General features: G+C 30.8%; 2 protein-coding genes across 5 annotated transcripts; both read right to left on the bottom strand.

The window, feature by feature from the left end:
• Nucleotides 1-1,588: 1,588 nt before the first annotated feature.
• Nucleotides 1,589-6,212, bottom strand: LOC100797806 (zinc finger CCCH domain-containing protein 53). Of its 4 annotated transcripts, none has more exons than XM_006591930.4 (10): nt 5,712-6,212; nt 4,264-5,423; nt 3,995-4,174; nt 3,709-3,894; nt 3,512-3,609; nt 3,173-3,418; nt 2,901-3,066; nt 2,519-2,737; nt 2,341-2,418; nt 1,589-2,250 (listed from the first exon to the last, which is right to left on the bottom strand). In XM_006591930.4, exons 2-9 carry the CDS (start codon nt 5,205-5,207, stop codon nt 2,355-2,357), a joined length of 2,103 nt encoding a protein of 700 aa, XP_006591993.1. In that variant the 5' UTR covers nt 5,208-5,423; nt 5,712-6,212; the 3' UTR covers nt 1,589-2,250; nt 2,341-2,354. The 4 variants fall into 4 exon arrangements, 2 of the variants coding, with proteins under 2 accessions (XP_006591993.1, XP_014619884.1); XM_014764398.3 differs by having other exon boundaries at nt 3,715-3,894; XR_005887528.1 differs by having other exon boundaries at nt 2,341-2,737.
• A 12,520-nt stretch (nt 6,213-18,732) lies between these two features.
• On the bottom strand, nt 18,733-21,149 carry LOC100793043 (equilibrative nucleotide transporter 1). The gene is made up of 2 exons (XM_003539844.5): nt 20,463-21,149; nt 18,733-19,548 (listed from the first exon to the last, which is right to left on the bottom strand). The coding sequence occupies exons 1-2, from the start codon at nt 20,971-20,973 to the stop codon at nt 18,821-18,823; spliced, it is 1,239 nt and encodes a 412-aa protein (XP_003539892.1). The 5' UTR covers nt 20,974-21,149; the 3' UTR covers nt 18,733-18,820.
• Between the last annotated feature and the right edge of the window lie 1,638 nt (nt 21,150-22,787).

The following is a 22,787-nucleotide window of genomic DNA, read 5'->3' as shown; positions in this document are numbered from 1 at the left end:
TATTGTTCTTTTGTATTTTGTTCCCACATAAGTTCACATACTGTATTCAATCTGCTCGTGGGTCTCATCTCATTCATCAGCTAAATTAATTTGTCTATTTAAAATGCAAGTTCTGCTGAACTGTGACAGGTGAAGATTAATTTAATTTAGACTTAAAATATTAATGAAGCATTTGATACTATCATGTTGGAATTGAAATTGAAGACGGTAATTAGTTCCCATGCATCATAATCATACTCAAATGTCAGTGTCATAAAGATTACTTCTATAATGACAGACTAATGGTGCACGCGTATGCATTATTAAAGTATGCACCGGTAAGAAAAAACATTGCACGGAAAAAGATTTTTAAAAAAACGTTCAGAGGAACAGATGCAAAATAGGAAATATATGGAGATTGTTTTCCCATGAATTGGTTCTATCATATCAAAATATAAGGTTCTGCCAAACTACAACCAATTTAAGACATTAAAATTATATGCAGTAAAATGTAATAAACCCACTGAAAAGCGAAAACATCAATGTCCTCTTGATCCCCACTATCCAGTGTCAACCATTAGGCATTGACACTCGCATTCACAGGTGATAACAAAGACATGACTTGGAATCACTCAACAGTGGAATTCAGAGATGACAAACCTCACAAATACCTCACCAATACAACAGCTCGATCAGATCTGCAAATCTCGGGTCTTGCATTTAGATCCAAAAAAAACCCTACTTCCATGGTGTACATCAGGGCTACAACTCGTGGGATAATACTAATATTTTAGATTTATTTGGATAAAAATAAGGGAAAAAATTGTATACTGTCAATATAAATAATTTTACAGTCATATATAATAATTTAAATGATAATTTATTATTAGATGACAAATTAACAGTATAAAATTATTTTACATTATTAATACATAATCATTAAACTCAATATAAATACATAAATCCGGTTGTCACTTGTTCCAGTAGGCAACTAAATAACTAACGTGTCAAAACTAACCAACCAACAATGAGCATTGTGCTTAATCACGAGTTGCCAATCTGGTTTTCAAACTTTTTTCTCACCCACACTTCAACATCGAGCTTAACATATATAGTTTTCACAAACACCTAGAGGCTCTTGCAAGTTAAAAAAAGCATATAGCACAGTAACTCGCACGGCCCGTCTCACACATTCATAAGGCCACAGAACCCAAAAGATTCGGCCACTTTAGTCATACGTGTGGGCATCAACCCTACTTTTAGATCTATGCATGTCCTTTCCTGTCATGCAAGAGAAACTAAAGGGTAGATATGATATGAAAGATAAAAGTGGCATCACTCACATGGGTAGGTGCTGGTGGTGGTGGGTAGGACCAATACACAACCTGGCATTATATAAATATGTCTGGCCCACTTGCAGTGTCAGCAAACCCCATGTGATGGTGTGCCTTGTGGACCCCCTTTCTTTCCTCCCCAATAATAGCAAAAAAAAGACAGACCCCACAAATTTACAATTTGAAAGGGAAAGAAAAAATAATTGCAGGAACAATGAGACAATTTATCCTTTAAAACCAAAAGGTACACAGGAGAGAAGAGGCAAATAGACCAATTAGTCTAAAAACTCACTTTTGATTCTTGTTTCTCTTTTCTGTCTGGGTTGATAAACTGTGTATAACAACTAAGTAGAACTACAAACATAACATCCAAGCTAAAAATCTTCACTTTGAACTTTAATCCAGCTAAGATTAACAATTATACACTACCCTCCTCACTTCTGGCCTTCAAACTCAAGTTATCCATCACGGGGGAATTTGAAACAGCCTTGTAGTTATACAACTCTGCAATTACGATTATACCACTTCATCTGTGCATGCTTTCTCTGGGTAATGCTCCAGCTGTACAATGACTTCAAATTATATCTGTAACAATAAAGGACTAAGAATCTACACTACTACATATCCAAGGGTAGGAAATGAAATTACAGTGCCTGGGAGTGTTCCTACTACACATTAACTCGGGTGATTCTTTGTGTGTTATTTTAACCTGTGGTTCATTCAGCTACTACAGATATGAGAAGAAGGAAAATGGTACAACAATAATAATGCTAACAAAAGAAGGGGGAATGCCTGCCCCACTTCCTTTACTAAACTTCTTTTTCCGTATGCATTTTGTATGGTAGTAAATAGTATAGTATTGGTGATTGATGGTGATGGCCGTCATGGTGGTGGTGGTGGTGATTCTCAACAGATTTGTTTAGTCATCTTTCACTTCCTGTAAATGTTGCACAAAAAAATCAAACCGACATTCAAGACAACATGCAACAGAGCCTCATCAACATAAACTTCCAAATTGGCTTTTTACCTGAACTTGGGAAACTAAATGCCAATCGGTCCACCGGTGCCAGCAAACATCCCAATAGTTCCATGACCAGAAGAGAACCTAAATCCAAACCCAGATCATCAAAAAATTATGGACACTAAAACTCATGGCATGGGGAAAGAAGACTAATTGGCTAAAATGGGATGTAACACGCCAGTACCTTGGTATTTGGCAGTTAAAGGATTTGAAAGTTCCCATGTCAAGAGCCGATGCTGCAGGAAGTAATGTGCCAGTGCCAAATTTGGAGTTGGCAGATGCAGCCGAGGCATCTGCATCAATGGCCTCATTAGGTCCATTGGAGAAGGGAGCCATGAAGCCTCCAGGACCAGTAGCTTTTGTTGGGGAAGCAAAAGGGCTATCAGGGAGATTATGCTCTAAACTGCATGCATTTAAAATACTGACAATTAAATATGGGAAAATGGGAAAAGCTGAATAAATGCACAATTTTTTTATCGGCAAGTACTGAAAAAGGAATTTTTTGGTGTAAAAAGGTGTTTTACTATTCTGGTGCCCTGTATTCTAAATGAGAACAATTTTTATACCATTCTTGCAAATCACAATCGTCATGACTAGAGCTCTGCCTGCCATTGCCTTCATCATATCCATCCTCGCCATTGACCATCACTTCCTTGCCAACAGAAATGTTGACTGACTGTTGACCAGTAGAAACTGACGCAGTACCAGCTGGAGCAGAAGTTGAACCACTCTCTGGAATCAAATAGCATAAATCAAAACCAATCCATTCCATTCCCAAGAAATACACCAAGTTCAATCCAAGAGCAGCTGCATTTTAAAATGTATGAGAGAGAAATACCCTTTGGGGCCTCTGAAGTGATGTGAAAAGAAGGAACAAGATTTTGGTTGAACATGTTAGGAGAATGGGTGGGGGAAGGAATTGGGCTTCCAGTGCAGAGTGCACGCTGGTGATGCTTCTTGATGTCAAGAAGTTGCAGACCCATTAGCCTCCTACTTTGTAGCTCAAGAGCTTGCTGCAAATCAGCCTGCTCCTCCAGCTTCCTCCTCCACAGCATGTCTTGAGTATTGTAGAACATTCTGCCTCCTAAAACCATACAATTAAGACAGTACACGTGTTAAGTAGAGTAGGTTTCACCAACACAATCTGAAAAGACAACAAAATGGAAGGTTCAACTACCAAGTTGAAGATCAAATTGGTGGTCTCTGGCATCTAATCCAGTAGGAGTACCACATGGTGAAAAATCTCCTCTATCTACCTGCTGCTGCTGCAGCTTCCTGCAAATCACAAGAAACAATAGTGAGCACATTCAAAACAAACTCAAGGGAATAACAAAAACAAAAAAAAGATAACATAAGAGTAGAAAGAGGGGGTGCCTGTACTTGTCTGGGACTTTGCCCTTCTCCTTGTAAGGCTTAACAAGCACTCGTGCATCACACACAAAATGAGGGTTTCCTTTAGATAGAATAAGCTTCACGGTCTCTGGATAAACAAAGGTAACAAAACCAAACATTCGCTTCTGCTGGTATGGGATCCTCACGTCTTGGACTGGACCATATATGCTTCAACAACAGAAATAAAAACTATAAGTTAATATTTCTGCCATTGACCAACTATGCACACTGACCCCAGTTAACAAAGTTAAACCTAAACAATAATAACCTGAAGTAATTTGAAACATCTTCCTCCCTGAAAGTGCTATCTGCTGGGAAAGTCAAGTAGATCTGCCTGGAAGCTGGGTTTACCATGCCAGGACTGTTCAAAGAAAAATCATTTCTTTCAAGCCTGGATCGTCCAAATTTATGCAAATCCTCACTCATCATCAGAGCTGCAGCTGCCGCTCTGCAATTATTATCAACCATGATTAAAATTCTGCACCCCAACTATTATAAAGACAACAGTAACCAAAACACTTGATTGCAAAGGGGTACCTTTGGGTATCATTCTGTTGCTGCTGCAACAGGAAATTCATGCACTTAGGGGAGTATGGAAAAGTGGAAGAGGACATGAGCTGAGAAGCAGCAGCCAATCTTTGTTGTTGAGCAGATTTGGATCGTAAGAGCTCATGGCACTGCTCCATCATCTCAATCTTGCTAGGAGAGCCAACCATTGCAGCATCAGCATCTCCAAGTCCACCATGAAGGAACCTGCAACTAGTCCCATTTTTACAGTACCCTCTAGCAAAGTAAAGACAAGGCTTCCATCCCAACCCAGAATTAGGGTCCTCAGTGCCCAAACAAGCATCATTGACTGAACAACTCCTACGATGAAGAGACCCTCCCCAACCATAGGAAGGAAAAAGGGTAGGGTCAGCAGCAGTAGTAGGACTTGAAGAAAAGTCTGAGTAAGTCGGGTAAAACAAATCTGGGTTGTTCTTGTGAGAAATGCTAGTATTAGAACCATCATTCAGGAAAGAAAGCTGGTCTTGAAGTTGGAACTCATCAATTGGATCCGAGCCTCCGTTAGCATAGAAGGGTAAGGAAGATAAAGAAGTAGAAGAGCCAGCAACCAAATCGGTTTGAAGCTCAGACATAGTAGGCCATGAAGCAGAAGGGTTTGGGATAGTGAGAGGAGGAGGGAGGTTGATACCACTGACACTGAGTCTTGAAGAAGTGTTTGAGTTTTGCCTAGAAATGAAGGGTGAAGGAGAGGGAGGAGTGGAGGGTGTGGGCGGAGAGTTCGAAGGTAAACCCAAGTCCTTGCGGGCTTTGAGAATCACAGAGTGAACAAGTGCTTCTGGACCAAATGCTAATCTAATCATTTCTTTCTCACCATGGTCCTGAAGCAGAAGTAAACCCATGATTTTGGAAGCATTTTCAGCATCCAAGTTTTGGATCCTTGAAAACACAATTCTTGTAGCTTCGTAACTATCCATGTGTGAACAAAAGAGATTGCTACATGATTATTATCCCTAAAAATCAATTGTATTTTTTTTTTTCAAGTCGGGTGGCTCTTTCTCTCTCTATTCTCTAGTGGCCATCTTTCTCACTCCTTTTTTTTACAAGTAAAGCTTCTTTCTGAACCACACACAAGCCCTACCTACCACCAAGTTGATATGAGTGGTGGCACAGTGAGTTTCATTCTCATATTCCTGCAAGCAAAGCACAAAGGAGAAGAAAAGGGTAAGAAAGTTGAGCGTTAAAAGGAAAGGAGTATTCCCGTGTGGAGGAGGATGCCAAAAGTTAGTACCTTTGATAAAAGGGAGTGGGAAATAAGAGGGCGGTTGAATAAAAAAAGTAAAGAGTGCAGTGCAAAGGTTGCAGAAACAACGGAAGGAGAAACTTACAAGCAAAAAAAAAAAAAAACTCATCTTTTTTCTTAATAAGCAGGTCCATTCTTTTATCCAAATTAAAATCTGAGGAAAAGATGAGGGGCTTACCCATGAAGGAAGATAAAGTGTGTCTCTTGGCTTGGTTACTGTGGTTGAAGACAGTGATCTCCTCAAGCAGAAACACAATGGTAGTGAGTCAAAGTTACTAGAAAATAGAAAAGGCAAAGCATCAATTGCCTCAGTGCCCCTTATGTATGTTTTATGGGGTTCTGGGCAAGAGTGGGCAGTGAAGTTGAGAGTTCAAGTATTTCTCATTTTGCCCTTTGATCTCTCTCTATTGTCTTGTCTCTCCTCCCACTTGCTCTATGTAGACCCTTCCCTCTTTGAAGGGCGAGAGAGCGTGCGTGAGGTAATACTAGTAGTGTTGTGTGCTTGTGGCTTCAAATAAAATAGTACTAGTAGAACAATAACAACAGGTTCACTGACACTGCTCTCTATTAGTAGTATTTTCTGAGCTTTGATTGCTTTCCCGAGCACATGAGTTTGGTGTTCACGCTCCAACGGAGGCTCTCTCTGAATTCCATTGGAGAGTGAACAACACGTCCCCGAACCCCAAGGATATGGTCGCTGCATTTTGCTTTGTCGTTTTTGACCTGCCCCACTCCACCACTTTATTTTTTCTCCTACTCCCCAACCCCAACTCATGTCTCCATAATACTACTACTAGTCCTCAGTCTATTTTCTAGTCAAATACTAACTAGTATTTTTAAATATTAGTTAAGAAATCAAAAATATATTTTTAAATACATCAAATTATATTCCTTATAATTTTTATATTTTTTATAATACAAAAATTAACAAATAATGTCCTAATGATATTATTTAACAAAATCATTTTTTTATAAATTAAGCTCAATGATTAAATAATTTTAAAAGTATTTATCATATGAATAATAAATAATCATGTGTCTCTTAATATTAATGGAGTATACAATATTAACATTTAAAATTAATTATAAAGATTAAAATCGTAAATATTTTAAAAATAAGGAACAAAAAAATTAGTCATGAGAATTAAAATTATAAATTTTTTAAAGGTGATAAATAAAATATTTTAATTAAAAAACAAAGAAACTAAAATTATATATTTAAAAAGTATAGAAAGAAAAAAATTTATCCTAAATAATATAAGTTTTGAAATGATTTAAATCACGATTAACTATGAAAAGATGTTGATCTTCCTGATTTTGGAATGTTATACCGGCAAGATTCGAACCAGTCTCATGTGAGATTGTCCTACGATAATTATTATCATTCGAATCAAGAATGCCAGTAAAAGATGTTGATCTAACTTTTTTAAAAGCATAAAAATTTACTTTTAACTTTTATTTTAAGCATTAGAGAATAGGGACTTGTTAACTTAATGCCTTTTAGATTCTTAACGAAAACTCTAAAAATACTTATTAATATTTATTATAAAAAAATAATTAAAAAATACACAGTCAACGTTTGATATTAGGTTTTTTTCATAATTATACCTATTTAATCTAAAATGTTTTCAAAATACACTAGTTTATTAAAAAAATCCTAAACTACAATAATTGAGGATTTTTTTTTAGTAAATTAATGTATTTTGAGAATATTCTAAAATCATGATTTTTTTAAAGTGAAATACAAAATGTTATAATAAAAAAATAACTAAAATCATAATTTTTTAAAAGTGGGAGATAAAATATTCTAATTAAAAATGAAAGAATAAAAATTATGAATTTAAGAAAATAAAAAGATAAAAATTATATTTAAATCTATTATTTATTATTGATCAAGGTGTGTTCAAGAGAGCCTTAAAATCATACGAATTTGATGAATATATGTTAATGACTCAATATATGATGTAAGATGAGTTTTTAACATTTACGTTTAATTTTAATTTGATTCAAAGTTTTATAAACTCGTGAGTTGTTTTAGCTTACTATCCCAATTTTTAATTATTTTATAATATTTTAGATATTTATTTAATTGACTAAATTTTTATATCGAACTAACCTTCATGTTACAAAGTATTCACTTCTTTTTATAAGTTTCAAATTAAAAATATAATTTAATTTTTTTATAAGATTCAATTGAAAACGTTTCATGTATCAAATATTTTTTTTAAAAAAATATACTTAATTAAAGTCAATTCTACAATAATACGTTAGTGAGATAAACATAATTCAATAGTATTTGTTAATCTTATTTAAGGAGTGGTTTATGGTATTTTGAAATATGTAACTTAGGAGTGAAAACTAGTTAAACTCTTAAAGTTTGGATTTCACTTGTCAAAATAATTAATTGTTCAAACTAGGCTCATTTATTTGATCGAGCCTAATTTACTTGAACTAACTCATTAAGAAAATTAAGCTTGAACTTAACTTGTCCAACTCATTTATAACTTAATTATTTTTTAAAACTTTATCAATATAGCATTTAATAGTTATTTTAATACTAGATGATAATCAACAAATAGAAAAAATGTGTTTAATATGTGATACATGTAATTAAAAAAGTTTTGATTATTACATTTTCAAAATTAATTCAATGTTTTTTCTTAAAAGGCAAAAACACTTTTTTTAGAAGGTAAAATTGAATTTATTAAGATATCAAACTTGACAAAAGGGGTGTCAAAGTTTAGTACAAAAATACATGGGATCACTAGAATTAAGTTTATACATCATAGTTCCACAACAGTATCAATATGTATACTCAAACAATTAAACATCGAGATAATTAAGTTAAAAATAATAATAATAAAGATATTAAAATTTATGTTAAAGTTATCTTTATATTATTTAATTTGGTGTATATATATATATATATATATATATATATATATCACTTATTCACAAGTCTTTAATCTTTAACTTTTAAAGTTTAAACTCAGATTAGTGGATACATTTATTGGCTTAATAGTAATATAAGTTACACTCGTTGGTGAAATAATTATGTCTTATATCACATACAATGCCATTAAATATAACTATTAAAAATAATTTAATTTTATGGTTAATTTTGAAATAAAGTTTAAATTTATGATATTATTAATTAATTTAACTACCTTAATTACTTTGATTTATCTTGATAAATTAATTATTAGTTTCTTATATAAAGGACTAGAAGAAGTATTTTGTTATGTCGAATTTTAAATCACTTTAACACATAACTTAGACTCTATATGTGTTATAGATTATCGATTCAGTCCCTGTATATAAAGTTTTATTAAATTGATCTTTACATGTGCAAACATTGTAAATTAATTTCTTGACGTTATCTACACTTTAATTTGATCATATATACAAAGTACATTCTTAATTTAGTACTTGTATATGTAACATATTCTTAATTTGGTCTCAATAACAATTAAGAATTAAGCATGCATTGCATGTATAATGACAAAATAAAAAATACACATATAAGATTGTCATGCACATGGACTAAATTAATAATTTGTAAACAGTGTGATAATGGTAACCAATTTGATAACACTTGCATGTATGGGAACCGAAATGATTTTTTTTTTTTTTACGTATGAGACCAAATTGAAAATTGGACTAAATCATGTAATTAACATTAAAATTATTTTGAAGTTGTATGTGACTTCTTTTATTGATAAATGAGTTAAGTTATAGGGACTTATTAAAGTTAATATAAGCCTTATAGAAGTATTTATAAATTATTTATCAAAAAAGTCTGCATTGATAATAAAACTTGAACTCACTTATCTTTATATGATGTTGTTTATTCTTATCAATTGAATCAATTTTATTGAACGGGTGACTTATTATAATTAGATGGATATCATAGACTATTTTTAAAAAGTTAAATATATAAAATTAACATAGTGAATATTTTTAAAACTATTAATTTCACATAAATATATTAATAGAGAGTAAAATTATAGTGTCTTGTTTGTAAATACCAATGGTCCTGTATTTTATAACGAGGGGTTCGTACGCATTTGATCTATTTTTCCATTAAGTATAAGTCAGTGATGTGTATTATAGAGGAAAGTGAATGGGCAGTTCCCACTTGAAAAAGTTAAGATTTTCATGAAGAGAGAAAAATATAAGGGTATTGATAATCAGTCTCCTATAAGTCCCAATTACTTTTAAAGTATAAAAGGGAGTATGCACACTTTAGAGCTTCCCACATTTTGTTTGAAGTCATGTTCAATCATGCCACACACAATAAGTCCAAACACACGAATTCAGCTACAAATATATACCCAGTCCCCACACAGCCGGATTTTTGTTTGTCTTCTACCTATTCCAATTTAACACATGTCTATCACTATATCTCACCATTCCAAAACAATACACATCCTTTCACTTTCTCAAGGAGGGACTATTTCTATTTTCTACAATTATTTCCATTTAACTTTAAAACAAACATAATTTATAACTTTAAAGGTTGAGAAATCAGAAGAAAGTAAAAGATAGTACATGTAGTGAATATAAAATTTTGAGGGGTAAAAAGGTTAAATAAGAGACCTTCTAACCTGTTAAGTTTTCATGTCACAACTTTAAATATTTTTTCATTTCTTAACTTCAAATAGATTAATCTGTTTCAAAAAAAAAACCCTTAAAATAGATTATGTTAATTGACCAAGTGTATTGGACCGGTTTTAATGCGATCCTATATGTGATTTCTATTTTCATGTGAGTGACACTGTGATTTGAACCTTTTTAAACTCATCTCCAAACTCCTCTACCAAACACTTCGTTAATAGAAGCGAAGCGACATTCAATTAAGAGGCACGTGCATATATATAAAACAATAGTAGTATCAGTTTTTACGCCGACAACGTGAAAGCTTCAAAATAACATTATTATATGGCACATGTCTATCAGTATTACTGTATTAGTATTTTCTGCTAAAAATATAATTTATAGGTTAAAAATAGGAGTAAAATGACGTAATTCAAACTTCAAATGTTTTTTTTTTTCACGCCTCCACCAGTGAAATGAGTGGAATACAAAATGGGGAAAAAGTGAAAGGTGGGACAAAAAACTGAGGGAAAAAAAAGAGAAAATATGAAGTAAATATAAACAAAAAATGTGTAATAAATTCTTAATTCAAAACACATGATGGACCATCAAATTAAAACCATATGATACGAAATTGAATTTAACATATAAAAAAAATTATTTGATTTGATTCGAAAACTAGATCCTATAATTTTTAATATTTTTATGACTTCGATTAAAATTAATAAATAGTATAAAAATTTTATATTAATATCTAATTACATTGTTATAACAAAAAGTTAATCATGAAATAGATTAATTTAAAATATTCTAAATATTTTAAGATGTCATGGTGATGATAAATTTAAGATATTTTAAGATGTCATAAATTAATTTTTTAAGATATTTAATTTTTTATTTTATAGATCTGATGGAGATTATATAGTTAAATGAAATTTTAATTTGAATTTAAAATATTTTAATTTTGATTTTTCTCATATAATATGTAATATATATTTGTTTATGACCTAATACCATTTTGCTAGAGAATGAAATTCAAACTAGCAGACTAGCCGAGCAGCTTAAATAATAGGCGGAAAGAATGAAATGGCAAAGATAATAATGAATCAATGATATTTTGAGCATCATGACCTCTCAATCTCATAGGACAAATTGCCAATCTACCAACATGAGAGAGAACATGGTCACGTACCCACCTAATTTAATAATTATTAAAAAGGAAAACCCAACCCCCCCACCCCCTCAATTTCGGAAGAATCAAACAACACACAGCATAGGAGCAAAATGAAGAAATTCTTAATTAATTTTTCTTTTCATCATTAATTTTATTTGTAGTATTTCAAATCATGGTATTTTAAATACTCTCTATCTCTATTATTTAAAACAATAAAAATTGCTTGTCTTTTTCTCAAAATTGCTTGTCTCTATTTCAATTATTTTTAATTTAATAGGATCAAAGTTTTTATTTTATGCTAGATATTACTTTTTTCTTTTTATTTATTTTCTAAGGTTGTTTTGTAAAAACTAAGAAATGCAATAAATTTTGTTGACTTTATAAAAATAGGTATGAGATTTCCTATTTTATTCCTTTTTATTTCCACTTTATTATAAATACATGCGTAAATTAATGAAAGATAAAGAGACAATTAAGAGCATAATTAATAAAAAAATAATTAATGTGATTTTAAATTTTACAATTAATAAATAAATAGAAATAATAATTCTTCAACAATTTGACAATTAAAAAAGAACGGAAGAAATATAAAATTCTAATGAAGAATATTAGAACAAAAAACATCTTTGTTGTGAGATTAACACAATTTAATGAAATCAACTATTTTTTTTAAAGAAAATTGAACAAGACAAAATAAAATATTTATTAAAATGAATTTCTTTTTCTTATAATATAAAGCAAAGGGAGTATAATTATAGTAAAAAGCAACAATACTTCTTATAATTAAAGTAATTATACATTTAACATGAGAAAACAATTTAAAGGAAAGTTCTTCCACTAAAAATCCTGAGGAAAATAATACTGTTGGACAAAGATAATGTGTGTCTCTCACGACCACCACAACAGCGTTGTTTATTGGGTGGTTAGCGTTTGTTTCCCGGCAGTGGTGCAGGAATTCAGGCTAATTAAAGCATAGAACAGAACACAGAAAACCACATTAACACACATAGACATAGCAATGGGCAATCTCTAATACAGTATGAAGTGCCTTGCACGCTCCTTTGCACGTGAGCTGTCTCCAACTTTGGCCAAAATGTTGTTTTGCTCCCCCATGCCAAATAAAGACACATCGTTTCCATTTCCAAATGAATGGGACCACTCCCAGTCACACTTCCATTTGATAAGTACTATTTCCTAGTAATTGTTTCTGCATTTAAAGATGTGCAATCATAGTGCACCCTTTTCTCTTTGTTTTTCCCGTGTTGCCTTCTTTTTTCTTTGTTTTCTTCCTTGCAGTAATTATAAAATTTTGGTCTAAGCTCATTAATGACTTGCGCAAAATTCAAATGTTCCTATTATTTTCTTCTTTCCTTTTTTGAACTTTTATTTCAGGGAATCATAATTTGTCTATCTTCTTAATCCTAAATTGAACTACGTAGGATGAAATGATGATATGGGTGTGTGTATCTATTGTTACTTTTCCAAATGAGTGGGAATCTACTAACGACATTCTCTGCATTTCAGATTTAAATTTGTAACCAGTGAGCCGGCTCATATAATTGGAGTATGAAAAGTGATATTCGTGGCAGATATATATGGCACATAAACTCTATATCAAAGCCTCTACAATGTTTTCCTATGTATAAAAAAAAAGCCTCTACAGTTGAAATTTCAACTACAAAGCATCTAAGCCATTAAATATACATGATTTTTAATTATTAACGTAAAATATAAATATATAACACGCTAATAATCAGATATAACTGCATTAAACAGCATAACTAAAATTTATTACATAATAAAATTAAATATTTGCATGCTAAAATATACTGCAGAGATTATAGCCTGAAGGTTATGGTTATCTACAATTCATTTTTCCATATGTGTGCCTATGTTTTCTTGGTAAGAAAAAAAGAGGAGGAAAGTGAGATTCGTTTGATTTTTTTTCTCTCTCAAAAATAATACGGACAAGGGATAGAAGGACGAATTTAAGTGTAGAAATGATATTATTGTTGTTATTATTGTAACAGGAATTAATTAAGAAAGGTTTAAATATCACAAACTAACTCACTGTAGCGTTGAAATAGAATTGATGACTAAACTGTAATATACTGTTAACTCCATGTTAAACAAGTTGAAGATCCGTTCTGAACATGTTGGCAATGCAAGCTTCTTATGTTTGGAATAAGTAAAAACCTAAGTGCCAATATTGCACTAAAGTCAAAAATAAATTAACATGATATCTTTCAGTTCCTGATTACACAGCTAATGGTGTTGAAAAGGTGACAGCTTGGATCCTTCCGGTCATATTGTGATCATATCACTGTAAATACGTAAGTTAGAAATTAAATTCAAATCCTGAAAATAAATTAAAAATTTCTCCCTCGCTTTCTAATATCATTGTTTTGATTATTGCCACTTTAGCTTCATTCTGAAAAGTAAAACTAAAAACTACAAGTTAAAAGGTAGGTTTGCTTAAGACTGCACTTTTTTCTTTTCTAAAAGGACCTTGTCCAAATACTCTGTATTGATCTGTTGTTCACATGCACTTGCCCTCTTCAATGGATGTTTCCTTATTGTTGGGGTAAACTTAAGGGTGAACTGCCATTAATTACTTCTTTTATTTTTTTTTTCTTATTTACTTCTTTTGGGCGTAAATTTTTCCTCATAGTTAAGTATCATAAAATAGTTCGGTGGCATAGGAAAACTCTTAAATAATGGCTCGTTTGATTTAATTTTTTCTATTACTGTTATTTTAAATAATAAAAAATATCATTAAATTCAATTTTCTTGTTAATTAATTTTAGTTTACATGTTTTTTTTATATGATCTCTATCATCATTTAATAATAATGTAAAATCAATCTAAACATGTCGTATTATCAGTCATTCTGACCTAATGTAACATGTATTTAAATGTTGGTCTAAACTATAGAGTAATAATGTGACAACTAACATGTTTAGATACATATTGTATTATTATAATAAGTGGTGATATGAATATTTTTAAAAAAAATTAAAATTGAAAACATATAAGAATTAAAATCAATTAAAAAAACTTAAAATCAAATTAACTATGCTTATAAAATAAAAAAAATATTTTATTCATGTGTATTATTAACTATAGTTTTTGCTGACATCGTAAAGCTTTTTTGTTTCAATTCCAACATCATGAAGCTTTTTTTAGATATACTTTTAACGAAGAAACGAAGTTAAACAAAATTTATATGTTTTAGACAAAGTGAATAAGTCTGATTTACTATTTTTTTTTTTTTAAGATTTATATGCAGTCGGCAAAAGTTCGCCAATAAATGGACCGGTGCAGACTCAAATAATAATTTGAATTTTTTTTTATGATAGAAACAAAAAAAGTAAGATAAAATCTATCGCATCAAAATATATAAATATATAAATATAACAAATTAAACACAACAACTTAAATTAAACATGAAAATTTTAACATAATAAATAAACATATTTAGACAGATTACATTAATAATCGGAGCTTAATTAAGCGGAGTAAAAAACTTGATATAATTATACAAGTTTGAATAGAAAAGGAAAGTTATTTATAAGGTTGAGGAGCTTAATATAGGAATCCCTTAATGAGGAAGCATAATTTGATGGATGCCGTGGGGCGTATGTGGTTGAGTGCAGCTCATTTTCGAATTAAAACATGCACTGTCGTTTGCGACTACATATAATATCCTTTTTCAGACACATCAAAAGAAATATGATATGGAAATCCAACCCGCATCAAAAGATAAAACAAAAATGACATGCCAACAAGTGTATTGTTTTATTCACCAAACTTCCTAATATACCAGCGCATAAATTAAAAAACCCTAGTATTCATATACATGACATCATTATGTTAGAGTTGTGTTTAATACAAGTATAAAATTTAATTAGTTTAAAACAGTAGCCATTTCTTGTTCATAGATTTATTCTCATACTACATATTGAAATCCATAATTTTTTCTCATTCAATTAAATATTCTCAAAACATTCTCTCTTCTTTTCGTGGGATATGTATTTTTTGAATTAGAAAAAAAAATATTTCAACCATTTCAAATTACTATCTTCTATCTTTATCTATATATCTGATTTTTTAAACTGCATATTTATTCAATCTGCCTTTTTAATAAATGTGTTATTTTTCACTCTAATACTAAAACTAAATATATATTTTTTAATCTTTCTCCCTTCTTTCCCTCTCATATTTTTTTTATAATGCTTATGTAAATATGACAAGAACTTGGTTGTTGTAATTTCTTATACAAGAACCTATTTTACAAGTAGATCGAGTCCGTGTCCCTTTTCTCTAATGCTACAATAAAATAAGAACCCAAATGAAAATTTTGCATTGGAGATGGTACCACTTGCATAAAATTTTACAGTACAAAAATCCCAATTACTTTTTTTAAAAGGAAAAATTCCCAAATACTAATAGACACAAATAATCAAGTATTAATATTATCTTCGCAAGAATAACCTTTAGCAAATAAAAATTAAATTGTTAGTATAGACTCTGAAGATATAAATTATATAAATGATAATACATTCTTTTTAGCATATTTTTTTATTTAATGAACTACATCTATAATAACTTTTTTTAAGAGAACTTTTATAACTTTTAATATATATATATATATATATATATATATATATATATATATATATATATATTATTTTGATGGCTGACTTACGTAATTATTTATGGATTAATAGGTGTTTTGTATACTTGACGAAAATAAGTGTCAACATCACTGTTAAAACTCCCAAATGACTTAATATATTGATATTAATATAAAATACTAATATCTGTCTCAATTCTTTAATTACAAATCATTGAGAGGGATAATAACAGCTTATTGGGCGGTCTTGTGTCTAATCCAAGTCACTCACTTTATTTTTATGTCCAGATGAACTTTACTTTTGACCACAACCACTAATAAAAGGTTAACCTGCTACGGGGAGGAAAAAAAATTAGTTCCATTCAAGAAGTTAATTAATTTTGAAGTAAAAATGTTTAGTACTTCAGATTAGGGGTTTAGTTTTTTTAGTTTTCAAATTAAAGTTTATTTTTCTTAGTCCTTTAAATTTAAGGAATGATATTTTTAATTCCTCAAATTTGATAAATGCTTTTTAGTCATTTTTTCCATAAGTGTCAGACAAGAAACATTTAATTTATAAGTTATGAGAGTTTTTACCCACCTATATCCGATTCCGAGTAATCAAAAGTCACCACAAATTATAAATTTAATATATTTCGTTTGACATACACTAATAACATATATGGAAAAAAAATTAAAAGTACATTTTATAAATTTAAAAGACTAAAAAATAATTTTTAATTTGGGGATTAAAACAAAAAAATCCTTGTATTTAAAAGACTAGAAACACATTTAAGTTAATAATTCATTAGCTAGTTATTAAAATATTGTTTGCACCGGAATCTAATATTTTTCATCGATAAAACACTGTCACTTTGACCACCTAATGCATTTGCTTTGGGTTTAGATTGGGCCTTACTTCCAATGATTTTTCTTAATAAAAAAAAATTGAAGGGGGAACTGGGTGGTTCTCTTCCCCCCACTTTATTTTTGTCTAGACATATTTACATGGACAGGTATATAATAATGAGATTCTGAACATAAATTACGACGTTAAATGTTGCATAATCAACTCAGTAATGCCACATTGGAAAGTAGCAAAAACCTAAAATTGTAAAATTAGGGAAACAGAAACGTAAGTCACAGCCTCTAGGCTCCAGCACTCACGATCAGGTTCTCCCAGCTTCTCCTTCTCCGATTTTTAATTTCAATGATCCAAGAATATTACTCCAATGTGAGTTTTTGGGTTGTTAAAAGTGTTATAAAAAATGTGTACAAATAATACAGCGTTTATAACTATTACAATTCGCATGTACCAATAAAAAACTACTAATAGAATTCGCAACATGTGTCTTTGCTTTTATATTATACAGGAAATATATTAAATGAAAAAGAATCTTTTATAACAGAGGGGGAAATACATATTAATTATTAAATTTTAACGTAAAATAAAATAAAAATAAAAATTAAGAATAGGCTTGTTTTTAAAAAATCATGTTTTTAAAAATTAATAATCAAAAGATTTGAATTTACATCTCATTTACATACACCCTCAATACTCATTACTCCATAGTCTATACATACATAACACACAAGTTAATAAAAATGATTTTTACTCATTTACGTACACCTTCAATACTCATTACTCCATAGTCTATACATATATAACACACAAGTATCCTTTATAAGATACAATTTGATTTTTTTTTATGGATAAAGATTGCAGCCGATAGATTAAGACTAATTGAGTTTGCACCATTTAAACCAACAGTATAATAATATTACTTTCTTAGACTTTTTTTTTAAAAAAAATTATTTATTTATTTTAATAACATTATTTTCAATTTTTTTGCATTCATGATTATTTTTACCATAATACCCTTAATCACTTTACAATAAAAGTAATTAAGTGAAAAAAAAAGATGATGAATTCCAATAATTTTAAGAATAATTTTGAAAAATAATACAAAATAATAATAAATTTAATATTAATACTAACTAAATTAATCAACTTGGATGTAAAAGTATCTTATATTTAGGTACAAAAGGTATTATATTATATTTATTTTATTATAGATAAAGCTTATGTGCATTATTTTAACTATCTTTCACATTGTATTTCTATCAAATAGAAACCTTTGTCTTGTGAACCTATATCCTTGAGCTTGATTTATAGCACGTTCAAGCCTGAGATAGTGAGATATTAGAATACCACAAAGTGAATGACTCAAACATTTTTGGTTATTTCATACACGATCAATGTATCAAACAGATGTCCATGCTCTTGATTGAAATTAATTAAATTTTACTAATGTTAACAAAATTTATTTTTCTTAAATTAATTTTGCATATTAAAAAATAATTCAAACTATTTTGAAATTAGTTAATATATCAAATTTAAATTAGTTTTAACATTATTTAAAATTTTGATATTCTATGTACAATAATAATATATATACATCAAACTATTGACTATTTTAGACCTTTGTACTTAAAAAAATAAAAATTAAATGACCAAATTATTAAGATAAGTTATGCAGATGAAATAAGTGTTCATGTTAGTATTATAATACCAAGTCGGTCTAACTTTATTGAATAATGCGCGTGAGTTATTGAACTTTCTAGTACATAAATTCACTTCCTACTAATAAAAAAAATGTTAGTATTATTATAATTCGAATCAATATTGATTTTTTATTATTAATCATTCAATTGAAATAGACTTTTATTTTCTAATTTATTAATATTTTACAAATAATATTAAGTATATATCAATATATAAGCTTATAAATTTTCACAATTTCAGTAAACAAATTAAGGAAATTCATCCCAGTTTTGACTTCTGATTGAGTGAAGCCACAAGACACGTACCAAAGTTCCCAAATTAAGACAAACTGCTTGGTCAGATGACCCAAATCCAAGCTATAACAGACCCAGCAGCTAGACCAAAAACTAAGAATAATACACTCACAATCCCTGCAGTCTCTGCATGCTGCAATTTTACAATTTTAGGAATCAGAATCATCAATACACTGGTTAGGTAGCCATTAGTAAGCCCTAACAGGCAAGTCAGTATCGTCACTGGAATCTCAGTCCGGAAGAATTTGGGACCATGCAAGCAACCTAAGAAGAGAGGGAAAAACAACAATCTTGCTATGCAACCACCTATTGCAACTTTTGCATTTTGTAGGAGGTAAACTGCAGTCAGACACTTGCCAACAAGATCAAACACGTTATAGCCAGCAATTAGGAGAATCGGATACCAATCCTTAAGAATTTGAGAGTGCACATCCTCTGTAATGTAACCAGGAAATATTGCCAGAGTCACAATATAAATGAGCACAATGCCAAACCCATACCACTTGATTCTTCCCACAATATTCCATACAGTTGACCTCCAGACAGCTCCAGTCAGGGGACCATTGTCTTCATTTGCAGTGACTGCCTCAACCTTAAGTTCCTTATAGTACTTCATCACAGGAAGTTTGTGCACCATGTTGTAGAAAACCATGCATACGAAGACAATCACAATTGATACAGAGAAGTAGAGATTTGCACTCTTTTGCAGGCCAGAGGCATCTTGCGGGTAAACAGCTTTTGTAAATATCCTCAGGGCAGAAACAAGCACTCCTGAAGTTTAAACATCCATAATGAAAAGAGTGAAACATTTATCCATCCGAAGTTCAATAAACAAATGAATATATCAAAGACTCTCACAAAATGCTTATGAACCTAAAACCAGTACAATAATGTGCTTCAGATTTAAGGTACAAAATACTATGACCATGAAATAGATAAACCATATCAAACACAACTCTGCTTATTCTTTAATTGGTTTACATTGCCTAACCAAAAGGTCATCTGATTGACAACATTTTGTCTGTTAGATTATTATTTAATTTATTACCCATGATAAAAAAAAATGCTTAGGCAAAGGAGACGCATGACACGCAAGTAATAATTACTAAACATCACAAACCTAGGCAAGCTTAGCATAAAAAAGCTTAAGAATATTACCCCCAAAGAGAGTGCTATACATAACAAACCTAGGCAACCTTAGCATCAAAATGCTTAAGAATATTCACCCTCATAAGATTAAAAAAAAAAAAGCTCAAGAAACCAAGATTCCCATGATTATACTATAAGGTGATTTTAAAATTATTCTGGTGAACCCAAGACAACCTCTGGCCGAAAGCCAAGTAAACTGAAATCATTTAAAGGGTTGACCTTTCCCAAAAGACGTTCTGCCATAGGCACAAACTTAGGGATCAAATGGTTAAACATCTGAGATCCCCGAGTTTAGGGAAAGTATCAGTAAATCTATCATGTTTATACATCACTAAATAAGAGAATGGCTGAAGTGAAGAGTGAATGCGATACGAAAGCCTAATAAGTAATAAATATGACATCCCCACTCTCAATCTCTCATACCATAATGCAAACAAAGCATCTATTAAACTAAACCAACTAAACCCACCAAAAGCGTTAAATAGAAAAAAATAGAAGCAGTAATAGTAGTAACTAGTAATTAACAAGATAGATACCAGAGCCAGCAGTGCCGGCGACGACAGCTTGCATATACCTCTCCGGCAACTCGCCGGCGCAGCCCACAATGGAGCCCTGCACCAACGCATCGGCCACGGCGGAAAGTCCAACGGCGGCGGCGGTGACGTAGAAGCCGCTATACAAGCCGACCCTACCCTTGAGATAAAAGGCGTCGAGGAGGGGGATGATGAGGAGAGAAACGACGAAGAGGGCGAGGCCAACGTTGATCCTCACATAGGCGTTGGACTTGTGGCTGTAGAAGATTATGAGGGAGATCCCCACGAGGCCGATCAACATGTAAACGACGGCGAAGATGCGGTCAACGCTGGCATCGGGGTAGAGATAGGAGAAGTAATCAACGGCAGTGATGAAAGCGTTCCATGGGAGAAGGTAACCGAGGCCCAGGGTGAAATACACTATGTAGGCCATATCCCATTTGTCTTCTGGAACCCTGTTCTTGTTTCTTCCTGAACCCGAGGGAAGGAGGAGACACGATTCCGTCAAAGCCATCTTTCTTTCGATTCACACTCATCTTTCTCTCATTATTTATCCATAAAACTATGTAGGCCATATCCCATTTATCTTTCTTTGGATTCTTATTCTTTTTTGACTGTTGTTGATTTTGTTCCTCCTCTATTAGTTATGCTTGTTTTGGCCGATGCTATAGAGGATGTACATTTTCCTCTTTGATGGGAGCTTAATATAATCTTTATTCATATATATATATATATATATATATATTTTAATTTTTCTAGTTTCAAAAACTACAATATCAATGAAATACACTTTAAGTTGCCAAATTGATGTTTTACCCATTTGAGAAAGCTAGTAAAAACACAAGGTTTTTCTTAAAATGGTGTATTGAATGACTGGATCAAATATATATAATGTAAATGTTTTTCTTACTTATAAACGATCGATGGTTTCACAAACCAAACCCTTTGTGGAAGCTAATAGAATTATATGCTCGCTTTGAATGTAAGCTAATGACACAAAACAGAAGCAGCTGCAAGGGAAGACAAACATCAATTGACAATTGAATTCTGTACTACTCGGCCTAGATTGAGGTTTTTATGACCTACTTAGTGCAGTTCAAAACCATCACATACAAGTTGAAGCTAAAATATCTAAACCAACAGAACAAAACGATACATGAGTCTGTCATCTGGGTTACTGGATAAGAACAAGAGAGATCATTTGCGTGAAGTTGTCTTTAGCACATAGAATCTCTTTCAGAGTCACAAACTTATATTTAATTCTAATTATTAGTGAGGTAAATCGGATAATTAATAGTCCAAGTTTTATATAAAACAAATAATAGAAATTTTAATAGTTGATTTATTTTAAATTGATATAGTAGATGCGTTAGCACTTCTAACAATAAATGTTAGATATACCTTGATCACCAAAAAAATAATATACATCTATAACAAATCATAGAAATATTAATTAATTAATTATTTGTAAAGATATTCTGGTTCAAGCATTTTTTCTTTTCTTAAAAAAAAAAATCTTATATACTCCCCAAACTCAAATATTTTTAACACTAAGCCAAACAGATCAATATTTTTCGGTCAATCAGATATATCTTAAGTATCTATCACTGTCGCATTTTCTTTTACTCTAGCTAACAAAATATCTAAAATAAATAATTTGTTAAACACTTACATATTTGATATTGAAACAAATCAATTGAATCTAAGGACACTTTAATTTGCTTATATTTTTTTTAAATAGAAATACTTTTAATTGAAAAAGACGTCTAACAAGTTTATAGTAATTAGATGAATCTGTTTAAAGTAATTATGGTAATTTTATGACCTGTTTAACGTCATGCCTTGCTTATAAATGCACCGAAAATGCTAGGTTTGGTCACATTTTTGGTATCTTCATAATGTTTGGGGAAAAATTTTGTGTCAGGTTTTTACTGTGGCTAGAAAGAAGAAGAAAAATCATTTTACCATCTGATAATGTTCATGTTGGATTCACTGTGATCATTTTGATATATGTGATTGATTTGGTATTAATAAGGAATGACTTCGTTAAATATTATATTAAAAATGTTCACGTGTTAAAAATGCTGCGAAGTGAAGTGGATAGGAGAAATCTGCCTTCATCATGTTCGTGGTAGTGGATGTTTCCACGTGAGGAATTATTTTTGTACAACTAAATCGTATATTTTTTTTTTACAATTATAAAAGAAATAAAGAATACGTAATATAATGAAAAATATAATTACAAATAATATTGCAAAAAATTATATGAACAATATAGTTATTCTTATTTTAATTTTATCTGTATTTTGTCAGACACTGCGTTGTCAC

Source organism: Glycine max, chromosome 12 (assembly GCF_000004515.6).
Source record: "Glycine max cultivar Williams 82 chromosome 12, Glycine_max_v4.0, whole genome shotgun sequence".
In the NCBI taxonomy this organism is placed as follows: domain Eukaryota; kingdom Viridiplantae; phylum Streptophyta; class Magnoliopsida; order Fabales; family Fabaceae; genus Glycine; species Glycine max.
The sequence above is the reverse complement of the archived record's forward strand: the minus strand, read 5'-3'. Positions and strand labels throughout refer to the sequence as shown.